Source organism: Chlorocebus sabaeus, chromosome 22 (assembly GCF_047675955.1).
Source record: "Chlorocebus sabaeus isolate Y175 chromosome 22, mChlSab1.0.hap1, whole genome shotgun sequence".
NCBI classification, from domain to species: Eukaryota; Metazoa; Chordata; class Mammalia; order Primates; family Cercopithecidae; genus Chlorocebus; species Chlorocebus sabaeus.
The window spans coordinates 39255818-39269084 of NC_132925.1; the positions used below are offsets into that span (position 1 = coordinate 39255818).

Sequence of the window (13267 nt, forward strand, 5' to 3'; positions counted from 1 at the left end):
TGGAATAAACATTCTTGCAAAGTAACCATTATCTTCCACCTGTTTTACACCCCACCCCCGATATATCTCCTAGGGGCTCCCCCAGAAATTTTTACCACCTTAGCCAGATTTTCTTTGTCCTGTCATTTCTTCTTTAATTTATCACTCTTTTTCTAAAAAGTATAAAAGCATCTTGCTTTGGCCACTTTCTTCAGGATTCAGTCTCTTAACATCCCCGTGTACACGTACAATTAATAAAATTTGTATACTTTTCTCTTGTTAATCTGCCTAGTGTCAATTTGGCTTCTAGATGCAGCTGATTAGCCCACTAAAAGCTAAAGGGTGTGGGGGGTTGAGGGTGATCTCTGCCTCCCTTACTGGTGAACTTGATTTTTGTAAACACTCAAAAGTCACTTAGGCTAGAGTTGGAGATGGAGATGGGGATTCACTGGGAAGGCCTCAAGAGAATGTTTTAAAGTAATGGAAATATTCCATATTTTGATTATGGTGTAAGGGCATTTCATTATATATAAATTAGATATCAATTTTTAAAAAAGCTCTCAGACCAAAGCTAGTCATTACAGCAAGAAAACAGGCACAGCAAATTTAAAACTTTGGAGAAATACATAGAATACTTGCATATGGTGATTCTGATTTGCTTTAAAAGTGGCATGATTAATGTATTTAGACGAAAATAATCTTCGTTTTTCTTTGCTTTTATTTACGATCAGGATAAAATAATTCTACGCTGCTGCCAAATAAGAGACGAGTTAAAATTAACTAACTGGATCCTTAACAACCATTCTAAGAGGCAGATATTATTATCCCACTTTATGCGTGAAGGCCCAGAACCCGGGCAAGGGCGGCGCACTCAGTACGCTCTTCCAAGCATCTGGGCACACCCGGTCCACTACAGCCCTACAGGGTCGGACGTGAGCACGGGCGAAGGCGTCAGCCGGGTCTACGCGGGACTCACTGACCACACCCGGGCGACAGCCGGCTTTCCGGTGCCGCCACATTCCCGGCACCAGGCTCCGGGCCCTTCAGAGCATTTGGGGCGGGCGACGGAGGTCCTGTCCTCTCTCGCTTGGGTGCAGAAAGGCGTGGCGGTGCTGGGAAGCCGCCTTGGAAGTTCCAAGATTAGCTCAAACTCCGCGCGGCCGAGCGCAGTTGCTGGGGCGCTCGCCGCCTGCACGCTGACCTGGGGACAGTCCCGGAAGCCGGGGACCTGGCTCCGCCCCAGCCTGCGCCGTCGCCCACCGGCAGCAGCCAGGCCTCTTCCCCGGCCCCGGGAGCCCGCGCCGCGCCCTTCGCTCCCGCGTTCCAGTCCAGGCTACGAGCAGGTACCGCCCCCCGGCCCTCGACCCTGCGCTCCTCTCCCCGGCCCCTGGCTGGCGGGGCCGTGAGGATTCCCAGTCTTGCAAAGCGCGAGAGCTTGTCAACCGCCCCGTTTCTCTCCAAAGCCGGGCATGGCCCGGAAGCAGCTGATCAGATCTTAGTTCTGAATGTATAGTTCGGGTACGAGAATGTGACCCGTGAAAGTTCAGAGGAGTTAAGGAATTACAGCGTTCTGAAAGCGAACGTTAAAGGCAATTTACAAACGAAAAAAGATGCCGGTCTTCTTCACCCATCCCAACTTGCAACTCACAGAAACACACATTAGGGTGGAGCCAGAAGGAATTACGGAAAGTACAATGAGGACATTGAGATGGAGGGTATGGGGGGTTAACAGTTAGTCTTCAGAAGCCAAGAAGCGGAGCTAGTGTCTGAAAATCACAGCGCAGGACGGAACTTCAGGGAGCCTATACCTCCCCACTACCCCTCCAATTTACAGATGGGGAAACCGCAGTCCCGAGTGTCTGTTCTCCCACAACTCTGTCTCGGCAGAGTCAGGTCTAATAGCCCAGAACCTCAGTGCCTAGGCTTCACTGTAAATAATAAGCGATGTAAATAACATTTACAAATATCCTTTGTGAGCAGAAACAGCATTACCAGTAACTGGGTACTGGAACGCATCCGTCTTCGTCGTTTACTCCTTCTCCAGGGGCTCCCTAGTCTGCATTCCATGGACAACAGCAGTGCAGCTGCAGAAGCACTTCTGGAAGCCCCGTGACTTGAACTAGACCTTGAGTAAATATGGTTTAGATAAATGGAGGGGAGGGAAAAGTTTCACCTGAGGGGAGAATGAGCTAGTCTGCCGGACCCTTATAAAAGTATTGGCCTGGATGGGATGGAGGGCTTTGACCTGAAAGCCACAGGGAGTAGGGAACCCTGGGGAATTGCGTGAAAGAGGGGGGCTCTTAGGAAATGCAGCGACAGGGAAGCCAGCGCTTTACCAGGGATTTCATTCATGGTTAGTATATTATTAATCGAGATTCTAATTTTCTAGAAGCTGATCATTTCTAAGAGAAACAATATTTAAACATTGCTGTCGAAGGAAAGGTTGTGGGGATAAAATGTTCTAGTTCTAAAGCAGAACACCCATTTTCCCTGGTTGTATATGAATAATACAAATACGTCAAAAATCAAGCTTACTATGTGCCAAGCACTCTAATAACTTATTTATTTATTTATTTATTTATTTATTTATTTATTTTTTAATTTATTTGAGACAGAGTCTCGCTCTGTTGCCCAGGCTGGAGTGCAGTGGCGCAATCTCGGCTCACTGCAACCTCTGCCTCCTGGGTTCAAGCGATTCTCCTGCCTCAGCCTCCCTAGTAGCTGGGGTTACAGGCACGCACCACTATACTTAGCTAATTTTTGTATTTTTAGTAGAGATGGGGTTTCACCCTGTTGGCCAGGCTGGTCTCAATCTCCTGACCTCAGGTGATCCACCCACCTCGGCCTCCCAAAGTGCTGGGATTACAGGCATGAACCACCGTGTCCAGCCAACTTTATGAAATTTAATTTGTTTATTCCTAACAACAAATCCAGGAGGTTGTTACTTTTTAAAATCAGTGCCATTTTACAAATGTGGAGGCTGAGGCACCCAGAGGTTGCCCAAGGTAAGAAAATCTGGGCTGAGGCTGAGTGGTGTGATGCCAAGCATCCTGGCTTGGCTGGAATCAGAAGGTTTGGGTTCCAATACTTCCACTCCTCTTGTTTTGTGAATTTAGCTTATCTGAGCCTGCATTTTCTTATCTGTGAAATGCATACTGTAATCCCTCCCTACTAGTGAGACAATGAATGTGCAGGTGCTTTGTGAACTACGCATTGTGACACCAATAGGAAGTGTAAAGCCTTGCACTTCTAAGGCCAAATCCCAGCTAAGAAGAGAAAATGATGAGCTGGGTTTGACTTGCAGAATTTAATGGGCTTACTACTCACCAAGAGGCAAGAGATACAGTTGTAGTTATAATGATAGACTTTGGAGTCAGATGGACCTATGTTAGGATCCCAGCCCTGCCACTTGTTAGCTCTGTGACCTGAGACAAGTCACTGAACATTTCTGAAACTGCATTATCTCCATGATCCTCCACTTGCTCATACATAAAATGAGCTTTACTTTCTTCATAGAGTAGTGAGGAGGATTACATGAGATGCCCCTGATACAATGCCTGCAAGTAGTGAGTGCTCAATAAAACATAGCTGGAGCCATTGTTTTTTCTGATGCTTCTTCCTCCTCATCTTGTTTCCTTTGTCTTAATTTTCCCACGAAGACACCCTCTCCAGAGCCCAGCAAGTGTGAGGGACTGATGGAGAAGTATGTGGCTGCTATGGTGCTAAGTGCAGTTGGAGATTCCTTGGGGTACTACAATGGGAAGTGGGAGTTCCTCCAGGATGGGGAGAAGATACACCGGCAGTTGGCCCAGCTGGGCGGCTTGGATGCCCTAGATGTGGGAAGGTGGAGAGTTAGTGATGACACAGTGATGCACTTGGCCACAGCAGAAGCTCTTGTGGAAGCTGGGAAAGCCCCTAAGTTGACTCAACTGTATTACCTCCTTGCTAAGCATTACCAAGACTGCATGGAAGACATGGATGGCCGGGCACCAGGTGAGCACAGCCGGTGGGAGGTGCAAGGAAGGCAAAGAATAAAACAGCCTCGAGGAAATCATTAACAATGTTGATGGAGATTTAAATAACAAAGAAACAATAGTGTTTCTAAATGTGATAAAAATAGAAACAACAGCGTGGTGGTGGCTCATACCTGTAATTCCAGCTCTTTGGGAAGCCAAGGTGAGAGAATCACTTGAGCCCAGGAGTTCAAGACCAGCCTGAGCAATATCCTGAGACCCTGTTTCTAGAATGGGGTAGCCAATCCCTGTTCTAGAGACAGGTACTGGTCCATGGCCTGTTAGGAACTGGGGCACACAGCAGGAAGTGAGCGATGGGCGAAGGAGCATCATCGCCTGAGCTCTGCCTCCATCAGATCAGTGGCGCATTAGATTCTCATAGGAGCCTGAACCCTGTTGTGAACTGCACGTGGGAGGGATCTAGACTGTGGGCTTCTTATGAGAATCTAATGTCTGATGATCTGTGGGGGAACAGTTTCGTTCCAAAAGCTCCCCCAACCAACCCTGTCCATGGAAAAATTATCTTCTGTAAAACTAGTCACTGGTGCCAAAAAGGTTGGGGACTACCACTCCAGAAAAAAATTTTAAAACATTAGCCAGGTGTTGTGGCACATACCTGTAGTCCCAGCTACTTGGGAGGCTGAGGTAAGAGGATTGCTTGAGCCCAGGAGGTCAAGGCTGCAGTGAGCTGGGATCATGCCACTGCGTTCCAGCCTGAGTGACAGAGCAAGACCCTGACTCTAAAAAATAAAGAAATAAATAGAAAGAACCTAAATCTCTCATAATTAATTAAGCTGACACATTTGCAACCATTTAAAATTATTCAGGGTGACTGTAGTCAATAACAAGGTATTGTATATTTCAAAATAACCAAGAGAGTAAATTTCAAATGTCTCACCACAAAAAATAAGTGAGGCAATAGATATGCTAATTAGCTTGATTTGATCATCCCACGTTGTTTACATATATCAAATCATCACATTATACCAAATATATGTAATTATGATTTGTCAATTAACATATTAATAGAAATTTAAAATTTGCAAATAATATTTACTAATACTGAAAGGTATTATTATACACCAATAGGTTGTAAAATAATATGTATGTTATGAACCTACCGTCCTTTAAAAAATAGATCTTGTGGGGCCACGTGCTGTGGCTTACACCTGTAATCCCAACACTTTGAAAGGCCGAGGGGAGAGGATTGCTTGAGTCCAGGAGTTTGAGACCAGCCTGGTCAACATAGCAAAAGCCCATCTTTAAAAAAAATTTTTTTGAATGGCCAGTTGTAGTAGCAGGCACTCATAGTCCCAGCTCCTCGGGAGGCTGAGATGGGAGGCTTGCTTGAACCCAGGAGGTCCAGGCTGCAGTAAGCCATGATTGTACTACTACACTCCACCCTGGGTGATAGAGTGAGTAAGACCCTGTCTCTAAAAAAATTTTTTTTTTTTTTGAGATGGAGTCTCACTTTGTTGCCCAGGCTGGAGTGCAGTGGCACAATCTCGGCTCACTGCAACCTCTGCCTCCCATGTTCAAGCGATTCTCCTGCCCCAGCCTCCCATGTAGCTGGGATTACAGGCATGCACCACCATGCCTGGCTAATTTTTGTATTTTTAGTAGAGATGGGGTTTCACCACATTGGCCAGGCTGGTCTCCAATTGCTGACCTCAGTTGATCCATCTGCCTCAGCCTCCCGAAGTGGTGGGATTACAGGCATGAGTCACCATGCCCGGCCAAAAAAAAAATTTTTTTTTTAAATAGATATGTATTTCTGTGTTGAGAAAGGTCTTGAAGAACATGTACAAAGATTACTAATTATATTTGGGTAATGGGAGTATTTATAGTTTTTTATTTTTACTTATTTGTATTTCTAAGTTTTCTGTGATGAATAAGTAAAAAGAAAAATGTGTATTTTTTATTTTTAAAGAAAAATGCGGCTGGGCACGGTGGCTCACGCCTGTAATCCCAGCACTTTGGGAGGCCAAGGTGAGCGGATCACCTGAGGTCAGGAGAGACTAGCCTGACCAACGTGGTGAAACTCCGTCTCTACTAAAAATAAAAAAATTAGCTGGGCGTGATGGTACACGCCTGTAATCCCAGCTACCCAGGAGGCTGAGGCAGGAGAATCGCTTGAACCCTGGAGGCAGAGGTTGCAGTGAGCCAGGATGGCACCATTGGACTCCAGCCTGGGCTACAGAGTGAGACCTCATCTCAAGAAAAAGAAAAAAAAAATGCAAATGGTTTTCTAGAGACTTCTGGCCACAGGTTTGCTCACAAGTGGTTCTTGCCCACTTCGGCAACTTGTCACAGCCACTTGGGCCACCAGGTGATTTTCTCTGGCCCATCTGACCTACCTCTCCTTTTTGAGGCTACTAGGGCTGCCATAACAAAATGGCATAGATTGAGTGGCTGAAGCAATGGAAATTTATCTCTTACAGCTCTGGAAGCTGGAAATCCAAGTCAGGGTATTGACAGGCTTGCTTTCTTCTGAGGCCTCTCTCCTTGGCTTGCAGACGGCTGCCTCCTCGATGTGTCTTCACATGGTCTTTCCTCTGTGTGCATGCATCCCTGGTGTTTGTGTGTGTCCGCATTCCTCTTCATATAAGGACACCAGGTAGATTAGATTAGGGCCTACCCTAAAGGCCACATTTTAGCTTAATCAACTCTTTAAAGGCGGCCCTATCTCCAAATCGAGGTACTTAGAGCTACAGTGTTTGAATTGGGGGGACTCAATTCAGCACATAACACCTCCTGATGAAAGCTTCCCACCACCATACCAAGGGGTCCTTGTCACCCCAAAGATTGGCTTGAGATGCCAATCTCTGTTTATTCTTTCTTGGCATCCGATAGCTCATCAGTTTAGCAAGTGGAAACTTTTTTTTGTCCACCTGTGCCATCCATGAACATTGTTATGAATACACTGACTAGTAAAGGAACAGCAGTGCCACACTCCATCGTATGTTGCTTCCATCGCTTGGCTTGCATGTGTATTCACAGGTCTCCAGTAGGACAGGTCAGGGGGACAAGCCTGCTTACGTCACTGCCACGAGGGGACAGCTGAGGCCCAGAGGTTCAGTAACTCACCAAAGACACATTGTTTCCCTGAATCCACTGCTCCTCATCTGAGCCCAGGGCTTCACTCTAGAATTTTTGGCCTCTTTCTCTCTTTTTGATATTCAGGAACTCCAATTGTGAGGTTTTTGTTTTTTGTTTTTTGGGTTTTTCTTTTGAGACGGAGTCTCACTCTGTTGCCTAGGCCGGGGTGCAGTGGCGCGATCTCGACTCACTGCAACCACTGCCTCCCGGGTTCAAGCGATTTTCCTGCCTCAGCCTCCCAAATAGCTGGGACTACAGGCACGTGCCACCACGCCCGGCTAACTTTTTGTATTTGTAGTAGAGACGGAGTTTCACCGTGTTAGCCAGGATGGTCTCAATCTGCTGACCTTGTGATCTGCCTGCCTTGATCTCCCAAAGTGCTGGGATTACAGGCATGAGCCACTACTCCCAGCCTAATTGTAAGGTTCTTACTGGACTCCATAAGGGATTGGGCTTTGGAGTCCGATGGATTTTACCCAGCCATTAACTAGCTGATTATGTGATTTCGAAGAAGTTTCTTAAGCTCTGAGTTTAAAAGACTTATTTACTTAAAAAAGAGAATAATATACTTATTTCTTAAATTTGTTGTGATGTCTCAGTAATGACTGGTAAAGATTCCAAGCGTCCCTATATAAGTCTGTTGCTTTTATTAGCATTATCTTGCCAAGGGTTATACATAAAGAAAGGCACATTGTTGGGTGGGGTTTGGAGTTTTGGGGCATTCGTCATATTTTTTGGCTCTCCCTCTCCATCAAAAATACTTGGAGACAGAGTTTAGTTATTTATTCCTGCTGGGGCCTTTGCTTTGGTTATGCTAACCCCCATCCCTTATCCGACTCTTCCCCAGGTAATGCCTCGATGCACAACGCCATGCAGCTGGAGCCCGGCAAGCCCAATGGCTGGAGAATTCCCTTCAACAGCCATGAGGGCGGCTGTGGGGCCGCCATGCGGGCCATGTGCATCGGTCTCAGGTTCCCACACCATAGCCAGCTGGACACACTGATCCAAGTGAGCATCGAGAGTGGTCGGATGACCCACCACCACCCAACAGGCTACCTGGGGGCCCTTGCGTCCGCTCTTTTTACAGCCTATGCTGTGAATGCCAGACCACCCTTGCAGTGGGGAAAAGGACTGATGGAGCTGCTACCAGAAGCTAAAAAGTACATTGTCCAATCAGGCTACTTTGTAGAGGAAAATCTTCAACACTGGTGAGTCTGTAGGTGCACGCCCTGCTCAAACATGGTTGAATCTGTGTGTGCGCCTCCACCTGCACATATATATCTTGTATTCAGAGATCACAGCAACCCTCATGGTTTTCACCGCCCAGACCCCTTTCTACCAATCTGCTAGGGATTTCAAGGTCCTTTCCAGTAATGATTGTACAAAGTAGCCAAGTGGGTACCTCAATGAATAGGGCAGCTGTGGTGTTTCCTTCTTACACAGGGATCCTGTCGTTTTTATGGCTATCCTATGCTGCCATGAATTTTCATGCCTATTTCCTACTTTTGTTTTGGAATTTGCTTTTTCAGTGTTGTCTTGGTACGTACACAAATAATATTTTGAAATCCTTGGTTAAAATGCCAGAGACAGGTTTTTCCACTAGCTCACTAATAAGTGGTAAGGCCACATCTTCCCCTTCTTGTGAATTCACTTCACACTCTCTTTCTTAGAATAAAAAGAGGCTTTCTGCTGAAGTCACCCACAGTTATGATGTCCTGAAGTTCCCCCTTGAAAGGTCATTGCTCTCGACCCTCCCAGGAAAAACAAACCTTTATTTCCTACCCTTTAACATGAATGTATCTCTTTATTTAGCAACAGGATCAATGCCTTATTTATGTAGATCCTTATGAAAAATGTATTGAATGAATGGTACTTATATAGAAATAATTTTAATGTTTAAATAGTTTAAGATATTACTGCAAGAAGTCGAAGTTATGTTGGATTTTTCTCTGTTCACACATCCATCTGGTGCTTTTTGTTATGACTTTTCACCTTATTTTTTTCAACTGACTCTAGATTTTTTCCTTTCTACAGGTCCTACTTCCAAACCAAATGGGAAAATTACCTAAAACTTAGAGGGATTTTGGATGGAGAATCAGCCCCTATCTTCCCCGAGCCCTTCGGTGTGAAGGAGAGGGATCAGTTCTACACCTCCCTGAGCTACTCTGGCTGGGGTGGCAGCAGTGGGCACGATGCCCCCATGATTGCCTACGATGCTGTCCTTGCCGCGGGAGACTCCTGGAAGGAGCTTGCCCACCGAGCCTTTTTCCATGGTGGAGACAGTGATTCTACAGCTGCCATTGCTGGCTGCTGGTGGGGAGTTATGTATGGTTTTAAAGGAGTGAGTCCCTCCAACTATGAGAAACTAGAATACAGAAACCGGCTGGAAGAGACAGCTAGGGCTTTATATTCTCTCGGGTCAAAAGAAGACACTGTAATTTCCCTTTAGGAGATGTGATGTTCATTTCTGATGGATTCTTCTTTTGTGTATTTCCTTTTCTGCTATTTCTTTTCACTTTTTCCAAAGTCAAGAGTCTTAACCTTGTACTCAGGAAATTTTGAGATAACAAGTCCCTTGGGCACCTTGAGCTCAGTGTTTTCAGGCTCATCCTTTTTTTCCAGAATCTATCCCTGTTCTTACACTGAAGAGTCTTTTCACTCAGTTGATGGAGTCAGTGTCTCCCAATCAAAAAATCTCATAACCTCATATTTGAGTCTTCATTTTCATCATGTACTTGTTCTAAAAGTTTTTTCTGTTTGTCTCAAGTTGGGTTCCCACAAAGTGGACTTTGAGACAAAGATCAGAATGCAAGCAGTTTATCTGGGAGATGACTCCAGGAAGTACCGATATGAGAATGGGGAAATGAAACCAGGAAGGGAAGGGAGCTAGTACCGGGTATGTCAATGAGCGGGTTTCCACTGTGGGCAGTTGGCACTCTGCCATCTGAGTCCTCTGCCTAAAGCAGTCCTCAGAACTGTCCCATTTGAAGAGCAAGCAAACCTGGGGTATCTATCCACCGACTTCCATCTGACACTGCTTAAGGACCACTGCCAGGGATGCTAATCCCTGGTACTTCTTGGCTTGCCCTTTGAACAAACCAAACCTGAGTGTCTTCAGGTAAAGACTCAGAGATACTTGCAGGGGCAAGCTGTAAGGGGCATGGGAACAGTGAGGGATATATGTGGGGTCCTAACAATATCTGCTAGGCTGGTCTACCTCCTAAATATACTCTAAATCTATCACCTCTATTACCTTCTTGCCCTGAGGATTTTTCAGCTGGATTTCTGCAAGCCAAGCTACTCAAGTCTGGGACATGCTGCTCTGAGCTGCTCTCAGTACTCTCCTCATCATGGCAGTTAACACGTTACCAATTTTGTTATTATCTATTTGCTTGTTTGTATTATTTCTAGACAGAACCTAGCACAGTGCTTGGGCAGCCAATAGGCATTAATCAGTATCTATTGGGTGTTATGAACTAGCCTCCTAGCTTGGGCTTCCCTCATTACCCTCCAGAGTTATGTTTACGAATAACAAATTGACCATGCTAAACTAATCATGGCCTAATCATGTTCTTCATTTCTTGATGCTCTTCCCAATCCTTGTCTACCTGATAATAAATTCTTACTTGTCCTGTAAGACCCAACTCAGATAGATAGAGCTTCCTGGGTGAAACCTGCTCTGACTGTTCAGGCACTTGGCCACCTTCTCTTCACTCCTCCCACAACCTTCTGTCCTGGCCTTGTCACTGCATCAATCCTGTTGTGTGGTACTGTGTGTCTTCTGAGTCAGTCCTAGGCACAGGCTGCCCAGCAGATGTCCACCTGGGAAATGAGATGCCATCATCACATTCATTTGGTCACCCTCAGTCCAGCCAGTGGGCTTACTCTCATTTGGCCTATTCTCAGGGGTGGGAAGGAAGAGCGTCTCCTCCTTCTCCTTTTGAGAAAACCACAGAACTATGACTCTCATGATTTTTCCTTTGTGAAATCCCTGGTTTTCAGCTGAGAGTGGTGGGGAAATGAGGTCTGATGATAGCTGTCCTGCCACCTTCTGGTTTGTCCCATAGAAATGTTTTTCCAGGTCCTTCCAGTCTTTTTAGAACGTGGTGGAGGAGGGTTGTGTGTGTCACAGGGGGTAGGGGTTAGGGGATGCAGGGAGGATCTTAGCATTTGTTGTTTTCTAGTGCAAGGCTTTAGCCACAATTGTAAACAACAGGAAAACGCTCTTTAGGGATCCTATTAGATTTGCTTTGCCGATTGTCACTCTTCATCACAGGCATATTTCAAAAAGAGGTTAGACTTTCAGACTTCTTTTTTCTCGAACCTCAAAACCTCCACCCAAACTTCACTCTCAGCTGGTGACTTTGCTTCCTTATGTGTGTGTGTGTGTCAGAGAAAGAGAGAGAGAGAGAAGGGAGGATGGGAACGAATGGGGGAAAGAGATAAACTTTATGCATAACATTAGGGTAAATCAATAAAGATGGTCTGACACATTGTATGAATTTGCCATTCTTATCAAGTTAATCTATGTGTATTGCACAACAGAGGAGGTCATATGTGACCTTTCAAATGATACTTTTTGGACCTGCTGTGTGATGCTGTTTCATGTGCTTTCTTTGTTAGCCAAGATTGCTACATGTTGTCTAGAAGTCTTGGCAATAGTTGTTTTTTTGTTTGCTTGTTTGTTTGTTGTTTTAGATCTACAAAATTAGCATTGACCCTTCTTCAAGATTCTCCAACCACAACATTCTTAATTTATTCTTCTTTCTGTACCTCTCTGGAGTGAGTAAACTTGCATCTTTTTAAAACAGCCACTGAGCTACTGGGACATTGAGGGGAAAAAATGGGGACTAACTTCACAATCCAACCGGCCTCCCGGGCCAGCTCCTCAACAATGGCTGCCTGGGGTCAGGCTGAGGACCCACAGGTTATTTAGATGGGACTGGAGGGCAGCCTACCATCATTTGTTTTACTCTTTGGGCTTGGGGGTTGGGAAGAGTAACTCCTAGGGAGTAGGGGAGGCTCTTTCCATTTGGGGAAGGATAAAGAAGAGAGGAAGAGAATATTGCTGTGTGTCAGATCATTCACAACAACCCATGAATAGATGAAGAAATTGGGCTCAGAGAGGTTGCCATCTGTCCAAAGTCACTCAGGATGAGATGGAGCTGCGGTTTAAAACCGGGTCTGTTTCTCGTACAAAGGATGGAACCAAACCAAAGTGCTTTTCCCAGTCTCATGCAGCACTCACACTTCTGACACCCAAAGGTGTGGGAGTTGTTTCTCCACGCACCAAGCAAGTGTCTAACAGACACCAAGTGGGTGTCCTCTAATTCAATTCTGATGGTATTCTGGATGATAGCATCAGATTCCACAAGTTAAGGCACAAGACTGCCCCTCCTCACCCATACCACTGCTTCAGATGTTGACCACAAGTCCCAGGTTCTGGCCTGTGCTTCTGACCAACCAGCTGTAAATCAGAATTCCCACAAAACTCTCCTCAGGTTTGATTAATTTGATGGAGTGGCTCACAGAACTCAGGAAAACACTTAGTTTACTGGTTTGTTAAAAGATATTACAAAGGCTACAAATGTCTAGCCAGTTGGAAGAGATGCACAGGGCAAAGCATGTGGGAAGGGGTGTGGAGCTTCAGTGACCTCTCCAGGTATACCACCCTTTAGGAAGCTCCATGGGTTCAGCTGTCCAAACCCAGTTCTTTTAGGTTTTTATAGAGGTTTATTGTGTTGGCATGATTGACTAAACCATTGGCCATTCAGAATCAACTCAGCCTTTAAGCCCCCACCCCTCCCTGCGGGTCATGAGGTGGGTGGGGACAAAAGTTGCAATCCTCTAATCACATGATTGATCCCCCTGGCAACAAGTCCCCATCCAGAGGCTATCCAGGAGCCCACCAAAAAGTCCTCTCACTAGAACAAAAGATGCTCCTCTCACTCGGGAAATATCAAGGGATTTAAGAGTTCTGTGCCAGGAACCAGGGTCAAAGACTAAATATTTGAACAAAAGATTAGCACCCCTATCTACAAGGGTTTTAGCAGCTCTGCATCAGAAACTCAGGGGTAGAGACCAAATACATATTTCTTACTATGTCATCATAGCACAGTCTTTAAAGCCCATTTTCTTTGTACACATTCTACTACACTCTAATTGTTAGCTGTTTA

General features: G+C 45.5%; 1 protein-coding gene across 5 annotated transcripts; it reads left to right on the forward strand.

Annotated features, from left to right (window-relative positions):
* Nucleotides 1-924: 924 nt before the first annotated feature.
* Nucleotides 925-11589, forward strand: ADPRH (ADP-ribosylarginine hydrolase). 5 transcript variants are annotated; one of them, XM_038003369.2, is made up of 5 exons: nt 1018-1322; nt 1960-2109; nt 3639-3972; nt 7939-8299; nt 9126-11589. In XM_038003369.2, exons 3-5 carry the CDS (start codon nt 3675-3677, stop codon nt 9538-9540), a joined length of 1074 nt encoding a protein of 357 aa, XP_037859297.1. In that variant the 5' UTR covers nt 1018-1322; nt 1960-2109; nt 3639-3674; the 3' UTR covers nt 9541-11589. The 5 variants fall into 5 exon arrangements, with proteins under 5 accessions (XP_007983889.3, XP_037859298.1, XP_037859297.1 ...); XM_007985704.3 differs by having other exon boundaries at nt 2024-2109; XM_007985698.3 differs by lacking the exon at nt 1960-2109 and having other exon boundaries at nt 925-1322.
* The last annotated feature ends 1678 nt before the right edge of the window (nt 11590-13267 follow it).

Coding starts and splice junctions, on each gene's coding strand:
- ADPRH (XM_007985698.3), top strand. CDS start 3,675: ATGGAGAAGTATGTGGCTGCTATGGTGCTAAGTGCAGTTGGAGATTCC. Junction 3,973..7,938: donor CATGGATGGCCGGGCACCAG/GTGAGCACAGCC, acceptor ACTCTTCCCCAG/GTAATGCCTCGATGCACAAC. Junction 8,300..9,125: donor GAGGAAAATCTTCAACACTG/GTGAGTCTGTAG, acceptor TCCTTTCTACAG/GTCCTACTTCCAAACCAAAT.